The sequence below is a fragment of the Camelus bactrianus genome, chromosome 1 (genome assembly GCF_048773025.1).
Source record: "Camelus bactrianus isolate YW-2024 breed Bactrian camel chromosome 1, ASM4877302v1, whole genome shotgun sequence".
NCBI classification, from domain to species: Eukaryota; Metazoa; Chordata; class Mammalia; order Artiodactyla; family Camelidae; genus Camelus; species Camelus bactrianus.
The window spans coordinates 32807611-32826742 of record NC_133539.1 but is presented as its reverse complement, the minus strand read 5'-3'; the positions used below and the strand labels follow the sequence as shown (position 1 = coordinate 32826742).

General features: G+C 35.7%; 1 protein-coding gene across 3 annotated transcripts in view; it reads right to left on the bottom strand.

Annotated features, from left to right (window-relative positions):
* The window catches only part of CADM2 (cell adhesion molecule 2), a 948596-nt gene that overhangs the window by 203614 nt on the left and 725850 nt on the right, over positions 1-19132 (bottom strand). For all 3 annotated transcript variants that reach the window (XM_010966456.3, XM_045503936.2, XM_074361441.1), the window contains exon 2: positions 11263-11412. In XM_010966456.3, coding sequence (XP_010964758.1) covers positions 11263-11412 — 150 coding nt within the window. The remainder of the gene's footprint in view (positions 1-11262; positions 11413-19132) is intronic.

Genomic DNA, 19132 nt, shown 5'->3' with positions numbered 1-19132 from the left:
CCTGTTTTGTCCTCTGCTACATCCAAAATGCTGAGAACAACTCCTGGCAAAAAGCAGTTCAGTAAGTGTTCCTGAATAAATGACTGAATCTTAATTTTACTTTTAATGAGCATGTAGTGTCAAATTGTAAAGATACAGTAAATGAATGTCTGCTAATTTATTTTGAGTCTATAATCTTAGGACCCCTTAGGAACTGAGAATTAAAATTAATTTCCTTTGTCATATCTTCTCTGACATAAATAGATGGTGGTAGATTAATAATATAATCAATCGTGTGGCTACTCAAAATTAGATTCCTTTGCTCCTGGTTTGAAGACTAGAAATTAATTTTTGGTTGACCAAGCCTAGACAATTCCTTGCTTGAATACCTTTTGAATATATTATTTCTATTTCCTTAGCTCTCTTTTTGGTCCAGGTCATCATCACATCACACCTTAGCTGCTAAAATCATTTTTATTTTATTTTCACCTTTCTATACTCGAAGCCTCCCTTCCCCATAGCTGTTCAAGTACTAAATTTTTTTCTTTCATTTCTCTAATTTTAAAAGGATGTATACTATAGCTGATGTGCTCAGGCAGGAAACAAAAGTAGAAATGTGGCTACTGAAAGGCAGAAGCACAGTTATTTGTAGACAATGCAGGGTAGTATAATGAGAAACTCCAAAAGAAGTTTAAAACACTACTAGGACTAGTCAGAGAGTATTTAGTGAGGAGGTAAAACCAAAATAGAAATATGCATTTTGATTTGCTAGATATCCAGTGACTATATAGAAAGAGGCAAAGAAATCAGTTCAAGTAGCTGCCAGCGTTGGGGTATCAGGACTGGTTTTCATTCCTGTTCTATGCCACTCTGCCACACAGACTCAGTGGCAGCTCTGTAGGAGAGAGAGCCTCAAGCTCTCTTTATGAAAATCTCATACTGCAAGAGCTCACACTCAGCATAAGAAGAAGTGAGACAGAGGCACAAACTACTGTGTAAAATGTACAAGCTACAAGAATATATTGTACAGTACAGGGAATATAGTCAATATTTTACAGTAACTTTAAGTGGAGTATAATCTATACAAATATTGAATCACTGTGTTGTACATTTGAACCTAATATAATAAATCAACTACACTTCAATAAAAAATCACGAAAGAAGTGAGGCAGGGAGGACAGGGAAAGAACTCCCTTTCCCTCCTAGGTTCTCTCCTCCTAACTTGTCATCCTTCCCCCAAAGCCTTTAGGGTAGCAACTCAGCCTCCAAATTAGAAACCTTCATTGCACTTCACCTTCAACACAGGTACAGCACCTAGGAAATGGTGAAGCTAAATACTGCCATTTAAATACAGGGCCTCTGGCCTATGTTCCATTATCTAAAAGGCCTATTCCAGGTATTTACCCATTGACAGCCACTGTCAGTCTAAGGGTAGTACTGAAGATCTCAACTTCCTGTTAGATAGAAACTGTTTAAGTCTTCAACGGCAGACTTTTGTTTTGGTTTTTATTTCATTTGATGTTACAGCATCAGTTTTCCAACATTTCAAAAAGCACAAAACAAACTCTGAGAAGAGTTTCAGCCTGTACACCTGGACAGCAGCGGGTGGCCCTTCACAACCCATTGGCCTCAAGAGGCCTACAAGGTGGAACTGAGATTGGTTTATGCAATTAGTCCAGGTCAATTCAAGATCATGCACAAATCCATGGTGAAACTGGGATTCAAATGCAGCTGTCCTGACTACAAAGTCTGTAAATTTCAACAAACCAATCTATCTATAATGTCTGCAAAATTTCATGAGGTCGGGTTCTAAGTTACATAGAAATCAGTGACAAATAACCAATGATAATTTCCACAAAACAATATAATTACTGGTCCCCGAAGATACTTTTATCATAATTCACAATTTAGGAAAAATCTCATTCAATCTCACATCATGCAATTTTCAGCATTAAAATACAGGTGGGCTATATGTATCTGAAAGGGTTTTGCAAGTCCAAACACAATATGTTACATCTATATTCAAAATAGTATCATTCTTTCTAAATTACTACCATTCTTTCTAAGATGTAAAAGTGAGTATCATAGAACAGGCAGTCCAATCACTCAGCATTTCTCCTCCCCATTTTCCATTTGTCTCGAGTCCACCTACCACTCTCAATATAAATAGCTGTAAAACCGAAGCCTTCATTCTCACAAACACCCACGCTTCAGCACCAAAATACCACTGCTTCCTACATTTCACAGTGCTGCAAAATGCTCATTCACTGCTGTTTCAAAGGATCGCTCACAAGATCCTGCTGGGACTAAAGCAATAATAAATTAAGGAAAATAGAGTACTTACACTAATTTATAACTCTTCATGCTCACACAATATAAAACAATACATTAAAAATATTTATTTGGGAACAGGTATTTCTCAGTTGTTTTATTTTGTTTCAATTGTGGAGAAATGTTACCTGAAGAGCTACGGGAGAGAAGAGAAAGATTCAGCATTTGTAAATATAGGAAATATCTAAAATAATTGAAGAAAACCAAGTGAATAAATTGAAAGGATCATACTCATTAACTTTTTAAACCACAATAAATTCATAATTTAATAGTCTTTTAATTAGTACTGCCATTAATGAATGGCTGTGTGTGTTTCTATTTCTACTTTTTGGTACTTAGACCAATATTTCCAAGTTACTTATTAAAAAAAGCTTCTTGGGATCAAAAAGAGGCTGTACTTATTAGGGGTATCCAAGTAATGATATTTAAAATGAGGTTTCTTACTCATTTTGTACTTCATGTTACGGTTATTTTCACAGAAAATATTCTGTCAAGTGAGAAGAATATTCTGCATGGATTCTACATAGTGAGCCTATTGACTAGAACCTTCACTGAAAGTAGAAGATGAAAATTATATTATTGCTGGGCTCAGTGGCCACACACCCCTAGTTATACCTTAAAGCACAGTAGAGGCACCTTGTATAAGCTTAAGTGATCCATTTCTCCTGGGAATTTAACTCTAGAACAGAGAAGTTCAGTGGACTCTAAATTTTTGAGTAAAATGACTTTTATGTCAGCATTCTAGCACTATTTTATCAGCCTCAAACTCAAAAAAATCAGTACCATTTCTACAATGTAGATTCACATAGGGTTATGACTCTCAAAGTTTGGTGTAAAATATTAAGAAAAACATAAAATGGGAAAACACACTAAAATTAAATAGTGAAACTATAAACACTATGTTTAATCTAAAATAGAATTATATCAGTCTGAATCAAAATTATGTAATTATAAATAGAATTAAACTTATACTTTATGGACAGTATTTTTTGATACTGTTAAGATTTTCCTATGGAACTATAACACTGATGCTGTTTTGAAGTGAACTTACTTAAAAAATGTTAGATTAAATTCTCCATGGTCTCTGTGCTGATTAAAAGGCTATTCAACATAGATACTGTATCAGTATTTCAAAAGGAAATCAGGTCCCTGTATAGTACTTGCTATTTCTTATATTAGACAAATGGTACATAATAGTTTACTTACAATTATTTCATTAAAATATTATCAAAAAGGTATGTTTTCAGTTATGTATATTTTCAAGTCAGATTATTTTTTCCTAGGTTCATTTAGGATATATTTATCCTTTATTTGGGCATTCTGCATCTTCTACAATGAGTCTTATTATGCGGCAGGCAGAATTACATTTATCTACTTGTAAAATGCTTGACCCAATACTTTCCCCCTATATCTGCCACCATTTCTACATATAGGCGATATATGACAACTTGCTACTTGGGGGCAAAAACTCATGTTTTATTTATTTTAGTAGTTCCAATGCTCAGCATAATTCCTAGGACAGAGTAGTATTTCACAAATATGCACAGAATTGAACTGAAACTGACTTGGAAATCTTTTCAATAGCAATATGCTTAGATATTTAGATAAAGAACATTTACTTAGTGAAGTATGCTTTCTTTAATAACTACTAATTCTAAAAGTTGAGGATCTGAAATGTCACAAAAGATATCAAGGCAATTCCCCAGAATCTGGTTGATGATTGCTTGCATTTTTTAAAATTGTTTTAGAAGATGAAAACAGATGGCATGATGCTGTTGACTATCCACCCAATCTGACTCTAGCCATCATCCCACTTCTACGGCCATGACCATAAGAAGTGGTACTCACCAGATGGTTTAAGATCATCGAAATCACTGCTATGTACTGACTCTGTGTGTCTTACAGACATACAAACATATTTGTAAAATATATGCCCAGAAACATACATGATTAGACACTAAAGGAAATCTAATTTTAATCAGGACAACCTGTCTTTCAAGTAGCTCTATTCAACATAGAATGGGCTCCTCAAAAATCAACATGCTACAGCAACTGCAAACAACCTAGCACAACGCTTATCACATGGCACACGGTCAATTATTTAATGAATGAAAGATTGAATAAAAACATGTTAATCATCGGAAAGTAATAAAATATTTTGGTGTTGCAGAAATAACTTTTCTCTTTATGAGGTTTTGCTACAAAAATGTTAGTGAATGGCAATGTGAAATAACTAAGAGGATTTAATTCAAGAATTTGGTCATTTTCACAGAGGTAATTGATTTATTTGTGGTAAATTTTATTTTTATTTTTAAATAAAAACATTACAAAAAATAAGGTAAAAAGTAGTAATATCAGTGAAAACTAACTTCTCTAAAATATAATATCAAGTATGGGAATTATGCTGAATTCTAAAACGCTTAAACATTAAAGTTTGTGGAAAGCATTAGACACATATTTGTGGCTTTGAATGTCAAAGTTTCAAATCTTGATGCTGTTATAGATACCATATAATTAATACAACTTACAATGTATATGATTATATTTTTCTTCAGGTTGCTAGGTTTTAGCATAAAGAGATAAAGGTAGGAATCACACAATGTACAACTGAAAATTTTCCTTCTGCTTAGTGAGAATTTACAATAGTGGCTTTATCATTAGCAGACTAAGTGAAAGCAAATTATTTTTGTAAGAAATTTAATAGCACACAGTTCAAAATATGTATTAAAACTGAGGGATATAACACTGAAACAAGTAATGTGTTTCAGAAAAGGGCTGAGTGTTGCAACTTATTTCTCCCAAAAAGAAGTAATCCAATTGAAGGTAGTTGTGAACACAGAGTGACATAAGGTTTCTGATGGTAATTATCTTTACTGAAAATTGGACAGGGAGAAATATCTATTTATGCTCGGTAAATTGTACTGGTTACCTTCTGCTTATATTCCAGACCCATTATCTTCCCTGGCCTTTGCCCCGGGAGACTAAACTACCCAGGATTCCTTGACCTATGGTTTCCATTTGGGCTCTGCCCATGGGAAGCATTGATAAGAGATCAGAAGGTAGGAGGAAAGAGGAGTCAATTTACATATTTCCACACACCCCTCCTTCCTAACCAGCCTCAGCTTCTCACCAGAAGCCTGTTCCCAAAACGGTAGCTTTTGCTCCCTCTGTCACCCTTTCAGGCCTACTACTGATTGCCTACTGTTACTACTGGTTTCCTACTGTTCCTAGCTCCTGGATGCCACATCATCTTGACTAGTTTCCTTAATTAAGCCTGTACATCTGTAAATAGTGTGTTCATACGTCATTAACTCAAGTGTATCATTTATTTCCTAGTGGGAACCTGATTTCTACTCATTTAATATGGATGCACTTGCTAACAAATCTGCTAATACATATTAAATTATTTGCATGATGTGGTTAAAATATGAGCTAAAGTGTGTTCAGGTGATCTGTCATTGAGAGGGTGACTTTGGAGTAAAGACCTAAAAGAAGTGATAATTCCCACAGGAAAAGTAAAATAAATAAATAAATAAATAAGTAACAACAAACTCCCAAAAAGCAATAAAATGAAGTCCTTATCAGAATGATACAGCATGAAGTGAATTAGGCTTGTCTTAAGAAAATTCACATCTTATCATTATTTTGTCATTTACTACTTGAGTTATTCAAGTCTGCAAATCTCAGTTTCTTCATATATAAAAGGGGAAAACCGACCTTTCAGGGTTCCTGTGAATCCCACAAGAAAAGGTAAACATGTTGAGTGATTTAAAACTTTTAGACTAATGTGTAACTGCAAGTTTTCATCACTGATTTCATGTCCTGATTGTAACTTTTACATGTTATCTGATTTTTCCTAAGAAAGCAAAAAGGAGGGTGATATTGGCCACCTTAATATCTGCTTTACTGAGTTAATCTTCGCTATTTTAAAGGCTGTCACATTGATTGAAACCAGTTGTGGGACTAGATGCTGTCAGGTGACATTGGTTGGCATGGAGCCAGGAGAACGTGTACTTTCATTTCAGGTTCATCTCATTTTTCTTCTCTTTATCACTGCTTGTTTGAGGGAACCCTACTTATGTTCTTCCTCTCTCTCTGTCCCCAGTATTAGTGTAACATTATCAGCAGAATAATTGGATAATTAACACCAGTGATTTTTGGCTATGCCCTTAACAAAAATTTATTTTCATTCCCTCAAGAATAAAATTTCCTTCAGGAAATTTTTGAGATTCACTGAAGCATAATTCAAAAAAGCAAAACTATTATAAAGAAGAGATATCAGAAAAAAAAAGTCATGTATTTAACATTTTGATATAAAAACAAACACAAGCACACACAGATACGTCTGTTAAATGCACACACTGTGCACTCCTGGAAATGTTTGTTCAAAGTATTTTCTGTCAATAATAGGAAGGAACTGAAGTGTTCTTTCCTGAGCATTAAGTGATCAGATTGTATAATTTCAGTTGTTTTTTCCCCATACCTGCAGATCTAATTGATTTTTTTAAAAAAATTTTATTGCCAAATACCACACAGCATTCATGTGGTGTTTCAATGAACTCGCTTCCTTACTCTCTCATTCTCCCTACTCTATTCCAAATGCTTACCTACTATTTATAACAGATGTGGTAACAATTGTGTAAAAAGAAAGAGAAGCAGCCCATAACAAGTGAATGTTGCTTTAGCTACATTTGTTCTAGGTCCCTCTGACCCATAAGACCTGTAAATTTTCCTCTTAATTTTTATTTTCTATTTAGATTTATAGGTTCTTAAGTGCTATAGAACAAATTCTTCCGACAGAAATCATGTGAAGATAAAATGGAATTGTAACTGAATAGCTACTTCATGGGTTGATGATTTCTTGTCTTCAGGTGCACACAAAGTAGAGAGGGAAATTGTTAAAAATGCAATTCTGATCCAAAGACCAGAGGATCTGATTTGGTGGGATATCAATGAGCCCCTTTTCATTCTCTGCCAGGTGATGTCAGAAACAGAATTAGAAGTCACATCTGACTCCCTGTCTCCTACACTACAATGTCCCCATCAAACCTGTGCAATTTAAACAGCAAAATTTCATGTACTGAATATTTGGTAGGTTTTTATGATGACCTGGGGTTTTCTCAGGTGGAAAATCCGTATTTTGCAGCCAAGGCTGGAATTGAACATGATCTATTTTGGCATCTAACAAGTGAATCATGGTCTCCAACTATGCTTTTCAAATAGTAACCATACATGGCTTTTGAGGACTTGAAACATGGCTGGTGTGACTAAAAAAACAATTTTAATTTTTTTAAAATTAAATGTAAGTATCCACCCGTGACTGCTGGCTACAGAATTGTTCTACCCAGATACAGAACACTGTCATCATCATGGAAAGTTCTACTGAGCAGTGCTGACTCTAATGCATCCCTCTGTCTTACTGTATGTCCATCTTCAAGAGTCTGAAAGGAACTGCTGCTCTTTAACTAAAAGGCAGCTGCCAAAATCAATGGCAGAGGCCACCTGGGTTATACTTAATGTGACCTGTGCCCAGGCACCTTTGTTCTCAGGAGCATTCTAGTTAAAACTAACATATGCCACACCTGGATTCAAATCCCTTCATTGCTAGTCATTAGCTGAATGTCTGTGGACAAATTTCCTTGAGTGTTTGACCCTCATTTTCTCCCCTTGTACTTGGGGAAAGGTACTGATCACATTAAATGTGCTGAAGGTAGCAAAGCCTGAATGCACTGACCTCTTCTTTATTTTGCCTGAGTAAGAAATACACTATTAGCTTCACTGTAGCCAATTTCTCCTCCATCACCCCCAGATACCTATCTCCCTTGGGAAGAAATTCCTGAATATTCACATTTAACCTCCCTAACTCCTAAGAAAAGGGGTTCAGCTTAATTTTCCATTAGCTGATCATCAACTGCCCACTCTCTGCATGCTTTACTATAGCTAATAATTCCAAGTAAACAGGAAAGGCTTATTCAATTCTAATTGAACCAATGGGCCACCATCGCAAGAGATCCTTGTTCAGTCCTCACAGCCAGAATCCTTGGAGACCTCCAGGTAGCATAGAAGGCTACTTAGAAATGCCTCTTGGGGCTCATAGTGGCAGCAGCAATGTCAATGAGAAGCATTTGTTTTGTTGTTCTGGCCTTCTCTCCCCTCTTTGTCCCCCTCCTTTTCCCCCCTTCTCTCCCTCCCTTCCTTCCCTCCTTCTCATCACTCTATGTCAGTATAGAAATTAAAGCTCTGGGATATGGAACTCACGTGAGAACTGACTTGCTACATCCAAAGCTTCTCAACCTCAGCTGCATTTTTAATCTTTTGAGATGCAATTAAAACACTGCAATACAGCAAGCATACACCTGAAAGAGTCTGTTTGGAAAGCTCCTGAGAACAACTGGCAACGTAATTTGAGACAGAAATAAGAACAGAGCCATGGATGAAGCCTTTAAGTAGCAGCCACCTGTAGAAGCTGGTGAAATTAGTGACACAGACAACCTTTCATCTTCCCTATTGTTCTCCTGAGCAGCTGTCACTTGCACAACACGTGTGGGTTACTCTAGTCATGCTAACCCACACTTAGCTTTCACACTTCGGCTCTGGCACAATTTAGCATGCTTGTTTGCTCGAAATTAGCCTTAGGATTGAGGAGATCTAGGCAGGTAAATGCAGACAAAAAGACGTTGTGGGGAAAACTGTGATATAGAATCTTCAGAAAGTGCTTTAATTTTCTAACCCTTGCATTTGAAGGACATCAATGCCAAAGATCCCTTCTACTACAACATCACACAGGAACTGAACCAAGGACTTGAGAGGGATAGATAGATTGGGTTGCCATTTCTGAAAGGTTTCTTTATTCAATACTTTTCCTCATTCTGTTGCAACTGATGATTAGAACCACAATAGAATTAGAAAAAGTCCAATACCAAAAATAGAAACCTCCTACATCACACACACACACAGACGGGCTTTTTTCAACGTAGCTCTAAGCTGTTAAAACAATCGGGAAAGGCAAAAAATGAAATGAAGCAATGCATACTTCAACAATACATAGGGTCAGATGTATTTGGTGTTTTGTAGCAGTGTAAAGATTTGGGAACATTGCTAAATATCCCAAATATAACATGATGGGTTTTTCTCACCATGACTGTCCCACAGAAAAGAGGGACTTTCTAGAAATAAAGTCTTTATAAATATACTACAAGTTTCTCTCTCTTTTCTACGGGATAGATGTATTGCTTGAAATACTCTGAATCAACTCTTGCTTCAGATATTCTATGGGGGATACCTTATAGAATCACTAAAAGAGAAGGCAAAGATATTTCATATAGATTTTGGTTTTGTGTCTGAGTATTTGACCTCACCGTTGTAGATGTCACTGTAAACATGACTCAAATATCTCCTTAAAAAGCAGTACAATAAGTTGATATATAATAGGAATCATTATTATACTCCTGCAGGATGAATGAACAAAAGTTTTTCCCATGCTACAAAAATGCATAGTTGTTGCTTGAGACGAATTTCTCATTGATAGTATATTACATTTTCAAAAAAGTGCTGCTAAGCAAGATTATTGTGTTAAATGCAGGAGTGGAAAAAAGCAGTATTTCTAAATTAATTTTTTTTATTATTTGGTTGTTTTTTGGGGGGAGGTTAATTAGGTTTATTTATTATTATTATTTTTTAATGGAGGTACCAGGGATTGAACCCAAGACCTCATGTGTGCTAAACACTGCACTCTACCACTGAGCTATACCCTCCCTCTCATTATGTTTTTATATTAGTTTAAATAGGTACATATAATCAAATTGACAAATTAGTCCAATTATATATTTAACTATTCATGAACATCCTTAAAAGTCTGCTATCTCCCAAAACATTTTCTTCTGAAATATATCATTGGGCAAATGAGAGGTTTCCTTAAAATTGGAGTCACCTTATGTTTGGGCACATATGTTTGAAATATTTACTTACAAAAACTTGTAATCAATTATTATCATAAACAAAAAGAGGTTATTAAATCCCTGTATGTGACTGTTTGCTTATGTATTTAAATTTGTAACTAACAGAACTTCATTCTTTGGAAAGTAACATAAATCACTTGATTTAAAACAAACTCCTACAAACACCATGAAGAAGCTAAGAGAAGTAAACACTGAATTTTTTTTTTTTAGTCAATGTGACTTCTCTACCCTAAAACCACTAGTAAATTTAAGATCAAAACACAAAGCTTACGTAAAGCTAGCATGATAAAACCTAGATATATTTTTGCTAGAAACCAATGAAATAAAAAAAAAATTATACTTTATTTTCTACTTATACAAATTTCATTCTCATTGAATATATCTGAAGTCTAAACTAGTTTATGTGGGTTATATTTGTGGAACTTTAAAGCAATTAATTAATTCATAAAATCAATTTTTAGCTTTTGATTAAAATCCTTATTTAAAAGCTTAAAAATATCACATTAGATATTCCTTAGTTACTTCTCAACGTTATTACAGGAATCATTTCTCGAAATTCTTTCAAACTCAATTCATGAAAATAAAATCACAAAACTTTTCAAAATCATGTAGTATCTTCTAAATATTTTAACTAAGGTTAATAAAAATGACATATCCTATTGCCAAGAGTGAGGACAAAATATTCAATCTATGTACAAGTTATCTATAAAAACAAAAGCATATGGTACAAGGAGCAAAGATAATTGTTAAGAGAAGGCATAAAACTATTTTTGAAACAGAATTAGAACTGTTTATTTTATTAAAAAGTTGACATAGGTTATCTTTAGTGTTTATGACTTGCAAACTAAAGTATTTAATATTTAACATGTTTAAATACAAGCAGTAGCAGTTTGGTAATCAAAAGGAATCATTTGAATCATCTCAGAAAAATAAATTCATTATAATTAGGATATTTTAGAATATGATTAAAACATTTAAAAGAAAATGTATTCACCTTTCTTGTCATCAAAGTACAGAGTCTGTTGAGCTGGATTTGACCACTGGAGGGAGGTGTTATCATTTTGATCAACCCTGCAGGTCAAAATTGCAGTTCCTCCTTCAACAACCGTTACATTCTGTGTTAGTGGAAACTGCCCTTGGCTGCCTAAAAGGGGATTAAAGAAAATGTTGATTAAATGAAAGTTATAAAATGATTAACTTCCCAAAAACTACATGGACTTAACTCCTCACTCCAAGTAAAATTCAAACCAACCAAACAACAACAGCAAAACTATATATTACAAAATGGTAAAAAAAAAAAAAAAAAAAAAAAAATTGAAAACTCTTAATCAAGGACAACAGTTTTGACAGATCATTAGGACTCCTTTATACTTCTTTGCATGCTCCAGAAAACCTTCTTTTCCTCCTAGCCACACATAAAGATGTATATTTAAATAATAACATGATTATCATTAATTTTCCTTAGCCTGGCATTAGTTATAGGGTGCTAGACCTGGTCATCTTTGAAGATAATAATTTTAGATGAACTGAACTCTATAAAGCAGCAGAGGAAACAAGCAAAATACTTGCCAGTAGCTTTTATAATTGCTGAAAATCTATAAAAAATGGATACTAGAAATTTAGATTTAATTTCTGATAAAATAGACTAAAAAAGGATCCTACTTCACCAGGGTTTCTTGTAGACGTAGCTGTTTTTAGAAATACAGAATGTGTTGGAGAAAACAAGGTAAGTATTCTTCAAAAAGTGTTCATCTTACAGAATATTCATCAAAATCTTAAAGTAATTATTCTAAACCAAGAAATAGAGATAATACTTTTCTTTGTTTCATCTCTGTAGTTTCCTGATTTTTTCCAATGAATATACATTTCTTTTATAATCAAGAAAAAATATATTTATAAATGACCCTTGTCACTTTGGATATCATTAGAATGTAATCAAATTTCTAGCTTCCTATGTGTCCCACTAATTCATGAAAGTAATTCATGGAATAACTTGGCTTAGTAAAAGCATTTCTAATAGTTAAAACAAAATTCATGCACACGGAACATAATACATAAATTTCACTACAGCAAGATGATCTGGAGATGAGCTCTGCCAAGTCTGGTAACAATTATCAACATGGAGAAAAAATGACTTTCCAGAGCCAGGTTAAAACACTATTATGTGAGCAAGGTGGTTCATTAAGTCAAGGATAATTTACATGTGCAAGAACATTATGATGACTTAATCACACCCATGAAATATATTTTCCTTTTCTTCTTTAGTTTTGTAATGATTCTATCATTACTACAAGCACCACTTGAGGTTATACTGGAGCTACTGGCATAAAGAATCTTACTACCAGGAAGCCTTACTACCAAGAAGGCACCATAAGAGAGAGAAGAGCCTGAAGGGGAAAATTTCTTTCCAGCCCTAAATGACACAAGGTTCATGACCACCTTATATAATTAAGCCTATCAAGTAGAAAAATCTGATATCAGTAGTTTTGCCTCCTCAATGCCAACCTCTTAAGAGTCACTATGGCAACTCCCAGGATAGCTTCCTGTAAACTTAAGGGTGGAGTTTTTAAATTGAGGTTAGGCAATGTCTGGAATAAATTCTTTGATAGTTGACTTGAAAGTCAACAGATGCCAGAGCGAGATATGTTTTGCCTTCAGCTCAGAGGTGACCTCTAGCAGGGAAACATGGAGAACTATCAATCTTGTGAAGTGAGGTGAGGCAAAAAACAATAGCAGAGAAAAGGTGTGCTAAAACAGAAAGAAGGAATAATTACCAGCGATACCAGATTAGCAGCTCATAAATATGGAGCTCAGAATGTTTTTAAGATAACTTTGCTCAGGTCCCCAGTTATTGACATCATGCATAAACTGAGCAATCTAGGGGAAGAGGGGATTCTTTAGGTAATGAAAAGCACACAACTACTAATAAATATACATGATTCATCCCAGATGACAATTTGACTATCAATGGGTACATAAATAATAGTGTCTTCTTCTTTAAAGAAGTGGAAAAAGCGCAGTGATGCTTGCAACAATTTCATCCACTACATTTGCAAAATAATTTTCAAAACATCCCCGTAAGAAAATATTATCCTTCTCATTTCACAGATGGGTAAACTGACACTGGGAGGTTAAGTGATTTCTCCATGGTGAAACAGTCAACGAACCATCTGAAGTTTGTTCAGAAAGTTTAACATTTTATTCTTATTTTCCCACAAAGGCTGCTGGGTCATCTCATATTTGTTTAAATGTGAATAATACAACAATGAAAAAAAAAGAATACTCTTTTAACAATGAAACTTTAAATTGCATACCTAGCTGAACTATGTCCTCATAAATTTCAGTTTTAATATTAAAATCCGAGAGGATGTCAATGTGAGCTGCCCTTAAACGTCCTATCCTATTTAGAATTTACTTTTAATAATTATTTCAGTCTTTCTTTAACAATCTATAGAAGAAAAAACTAACATTTGTTAGGGGCTCCACAGACACTAGCACACCTACGCTTGTCCTTCCAGTAGGTGATGAGGACAGCTTCCCTCCATCTTCTCCCCACATGGATTCTGACTTTAAAGTATTATGATTTTAGTTCTCTGGGACCTGCAGCCTAAAATCCCTGCAGTCAAATAATTTAGCTTTTCCCAATAGAGAGCAAACTCATGTGGAGAATTTACTAATCCTAAATACCCTTAGGGTATGTAGTCTACAAAATCAACTCAAAAGCCAGTGTTGTAGGCAGTCAAACTACTTCTCAAAGCTTTGAATTGCTTCTTACTTCTGCTTATAACTTGGAGACAGCATCAAGTCAGCTGCTGCTTTTTTCTTTTAATTCCTCCTGGCCCAAGGTCAGTAGGTTGTCATTTAATTAGATCTCAGAGAGACTTTCTAAAGACATCACTAAATTTTCCAATTAGAAATATCAGTATGTTACGAAGTTAAGGATTTATCCTCAATGTATTCATCAGAAAAATATTTGGGGGAGGTTACATCATGTCTTGCCTTGTATGAATCAACACCAAAAGATGCATAGAGAAAGAGAAACTTGCTAAGGAGTCTGCAAAGTAATCAGAAACTAGGAGAGAGTGTGAAGACCACAGAGAAGGCAGTCTAGGTGTGGTGCAGGATTCATCTTGTTTACCAAGCATTGCATTGGTCATACCTTTGAGGCCTTATTTTAGAAAGATCCTTCTTCTGGCTAAGCTCATCACCATCCTAGATTTCAAAGGAGACTTTTTTTTCAAACAAGTTTGTGATGAGACTTAAAGGAAACACAATTTCAAATTTGGAATTGTGGAAGCTGGTTATTTTTCCAGGCAACCTATGCCCCCAAATTTTTTCCTCCTTTCCTTGAATTTATGTCCTTTCATTGTTTTCATAAATAGGGATCTCCCTTACTTGTTTCTAAGCTAATTAATAAGAGTCAGGTGACCTAGGGCATTTTACTTCTCTAGGAATTGGCTACAGGGCTTAACTGTATATGTTAATCTGTATCTGTGTAGGTGCCCACCATACAAAATGAAAGCATCTTCTTAGAGCAGTCACTGCACTTGTACGGGAATTGTGACAGTAGAATGACTGAAGTAACTCAAGTCTGCTGCATTTGTTCATGGTCAAAAATGGAGAGACAGGAGAGAATGATTCTTCACTGAAAAAATATGGGAAAACTAAATCAGAAAAGCCTTGTAAGTATAAAGTCTTAAAACATTTTGTTTTTAAGTTCTACTTGAAAATCTTGAGAGGTGTATGTGAGAAGATAAAACAGATGGTGATCTAGAACAGACATATCTAATACCATTTTCAGCTCCCAAAACAGACATGAAAAGACAGATTGTGACAAATGTATGCTCTGAAGGGGGAAAAAAACATAGAAAACAAAAACTTCTTTTATTAAGCATAATGAACCCTACCTAAGCCCTCTTAGGTAGACAGACCTCTGAAATGGAAAATATTTTATCTTCCTTTCCTGGTCCAATTTCCCTTGCATTAGCATCCATTTTAATAATACCCTTCCTGTGTTATCTCATCCCTCATCCATCACTAAGTCAGCAGTAAATAAATGAAAAATGCAATTAACCTTAACTGAACATTCACATATACTAGGCAGTATTCTAAGTACATTTTCTTTATCAATGATTGATTTAATCTTCATGCCAATCCAGCCATCATCTCTATCTCGAAGATGAGAAAACTGATGCAAAGAGACCTTAAACAATGTGCCCACAGTCACACAGCTAGACAGTGCAGCAGGCAGGATTTGAACTTTTGCCTTCGGTCTTGAGACCTCAAGTGCTTAACCAGAGAACTGCTTTGAAAATAAAATGACCTTAATTCTGATTCAATGGCTGTTCTAAAAGAAACATATAGCTTGCAGTCAAAAATGTCTAAGATGCAGTTAGACCTTTTACATCTATTTTTAATAAAGTGAAGGAACATCTGAGATTAAAGGAAAAGCAGTGATGTGCTCAAGCTAGCTGGCTGACTCCAGCTCGTGAGGTTCAGCCGACTGCAGGGCCTCTCTCTTCACACTCAGTGACAGAAGTCAGGAGCGTGAAACTGACCACAGTGGGAGTATTCTCACCGTGGTAATTGGCTTACAACTCAAGTCAGTGTTTTCTCCCATGGAGCCAGTGGTTAAACATTTACAGCACAGCACTGAAAAAGCCATCCTTAATGCTTTTTCTGAGGGCTGTTACATACATTTTCAGCATAAATAAGGTTTTGCTGTTGTTGTGTCTGAAAGCCAACAAGCTCTCTCCACTGCAGTTTAGTTCTGTTTTTGAAGTTCTTTTTCATCATATTTTGAGTCTCTTCTTTAATCATTTTTTTCCTTTTTTCCTCCAATCACTTTCCAAACAGCCATTTTCCCCTCCCACATAACGTTTTTCCAATAAAAACCTTTCAAATAAGCTCCTCTTTTCTCTACTCTGTGGACCGTGATCTTGAACTTCAAGTCTTTCTTAGGCTGCTGAGTTTCTCTCTAACTAGCATCAGTGGCTGAAAAACATTTAAGTCACTGTTAGTAATTACATGTAAATAAGTTGCTAATTTACTGCTGTGAAAGACAGGTTAATTAATGAAGAATGATTTGTCAATATTTTGAAAAAAAATAGCTCTCCTGACCCTGTTTTTAAATAGCTGTCATTATTCCTTCAATGTTTTCCATCTGTTGTACACTTAGGGAAAGATTGGTTCAAACCTTTCCTTGTCTAGATTAGCAATTACCAAGTTCAAAATCAAATGAACTGAATCTTGGCTTCTGTTCACCTCAGTTAGTTAAGAGTTGTCTTCCCCTCACACGTTTCATGCACACCCTCCTGTCTGACCACCAAGAGCCTAGCACATGTCATGCAAAGAAACAAATTTTAAGATTATGGCCACCTCAACCTTGGTGACAGGCTGTGATGTGCCCGTTGTCACAGAGAAGCAATAGGCAAAACAGTGAAGAGAGGTCTCTGAAGCCAGCAGTATTGTTGAAAGAGAGCATACAGGTGAAGATCATGCTTGAACACCGATCCCAAAGCAAGGCTGTTTTCATAAATGGCGTTATTCAAGCCTTGCTATCTCCTGAAAGGATGATAAGTGGAAGCAATGGTTTTCTCCATCTCTTTTCCTGTGCTAAAGATTAAGTGTGGGCCACAACAGTGGCATGAGTGCATGAGTGCTTACTTAGTAAAAGCAATAATCACCTGAGATATATCTAGACAGACAGGCAGAGGTTGAGGCACTGAACATCTGAGAGGGAGTGACAGTCAGCGACTTTCCAGGGTTAATGATCAAATTTTGTGGGTTATTCAACAGGAACTGAGGACCTCATTATTTTTTTTCTTCCTGAAAATGAGCAAAATTTTCTCAAAGGAAGAACCAGATTTAAAAACAGTGAATGGGAACAAATTAAAGACAAGATTTGCAGAGAATTTAAGATACAGTAAAAAAGTGTAAACCTTTCATGAGTTAGAAAATGCTGCGGATTTTAACCCTTCCTGTTGAAATATATTTATGAGAAGTAAAAACTGTCAACTCAACCTACAAAATTAATTCAGCAGAGGTGTTGGCACCCGAATCAAATGGCATACATAATGTTTTGCTTTGTTTTAAAATAATTTTGTGTCCTCGCAAGAAGGCTGTTTTACATGTAAAATAGTGACCTCATGTTAAGGTTCTCCTGTTTTGGGTATGAAGAGCCCAAAAGCCAAATAGATCAGTAGATGCAGAATAGGTTGAAGGTTCTTAAATACAAACCTCAACAAGAAAGGACAGAAACAGGTAATTCATTTTTGAAGGAAATACAAAGATAGCCTATTATTATTTATGGTCTTCCCTTTAACTCTTCTCCGCTTTGTGTTTCTCTCTCTCATCTCTTCTCTCAACTGGTCTGGGGTATTTACACAAAAAACCCCTGCATTTTAGAAAGTTCAAGATCATTCTTGTTGCTTAGAGTCTAAAAATATATCTAAATGCACACACAGCATGCTATTACTTCCACTAAATTACTGAAGGCATTCTAAACAAATAACCTTCTAATGTGAAAGTTGTGGCTCAGTAGTTGTGTGGACTGAAACACATATTGCATACTAAAGCCTACTGGTTTGAAAAGCACCAATGTCATTAATGCAGGCTGATAATTCTCAAGAGAAGTCCGATGAATGTTCCGTCATGTGAGAAGGGAAATTAGAGGGAAAATTAAGGCTGATAAACAAGTGTAGAAGGTTTCCACTTTTGGAATGCCCCTTTGTTCTTTCAAATACTTAAGTCTCCTACTCATTTATTTATTTATTTATTTTTTTGCCCATTTCACTCTAGCTTTTAGGCTTGTCTGAAAAACGAAGTATTCTGTTTTCACAGTCACTGTGTAGTTCACTTGCAAACAATCTAGTAGTTTTCCCAGAGGTCCCTGGGTCTGCTATGAGTTTCCAGGAAAACTTATTTTTTCCACATTAATTTATTTTTCTTTGATTCTACTTCATCCTTTCAGATTCAGCGTGGCTTTTAGAGTGTAACACCTAGTACCCACCTCCCGTGCCCTCCCCTGCCCAGCCACTGTGGAGCACGGCCATCCATCTGGTGCTGCCTGCCAGTTTCCATAGAGACAGGAAGTACTGTGGAGACCTGTGTTCCATTGCAACTGCCAGACCAAGGCAGGGAAGAAATAAAGCTGGCAGGCAGTGGGTCTTACAAGGCCAGGAAAGGTTGGAAGGGCTCTCTTATCCTGATATCAGTGTAACAATGCCAAACTGGCAGCTTCAGCAGTTACAATCCTGTAGACTAGATCCTGGTGTTCACTACGGCCATTGTGGGTGACCCATTCTGCTCCCAACTCCTGGAGCAGAAACTCTTCTGTACCCAAAGGTTGGCCCTAGTCTTTTGCTGGCTTCTGATCCATGACAAAAGGCTCTTTCAGATTTACAGTGGCTCCCACAGCTTCTGACCCAGAGAATCAGAACTCTCCTATAGAAATTTCACTTTTTTCTCTTTTCCAGAACGTGGTAATAGGTTTTCCTGTATACTCACAGTAGACCAGGGGACCTATGGGATAACTGTTGGGTTGTTTCCAATTGACCTACACTGTGACTGTTGAGTAGGTAGGTGACCCATTTAACTCCAAAACATTCCATCAAGACTAGTTGCCAATTGCTGTGTCTCTGATAGGATTTATAGTTAGAGCTGATTTTTGATTATCAGGATCAGGGCTAGCCCTGGAGAAATTTGCAATATGGGTGAAATATAACATTAATGACTTCTTTTGCATTTCAAAAGCGTTTTTGTGGGACTGTATACCTCAGCCTTTTGTATTATAAATATTCCCACCACAGATATTCTTTCTACATAAAGTAGATTTCTCCAGTTTCTTCCGTTGATTTTATATT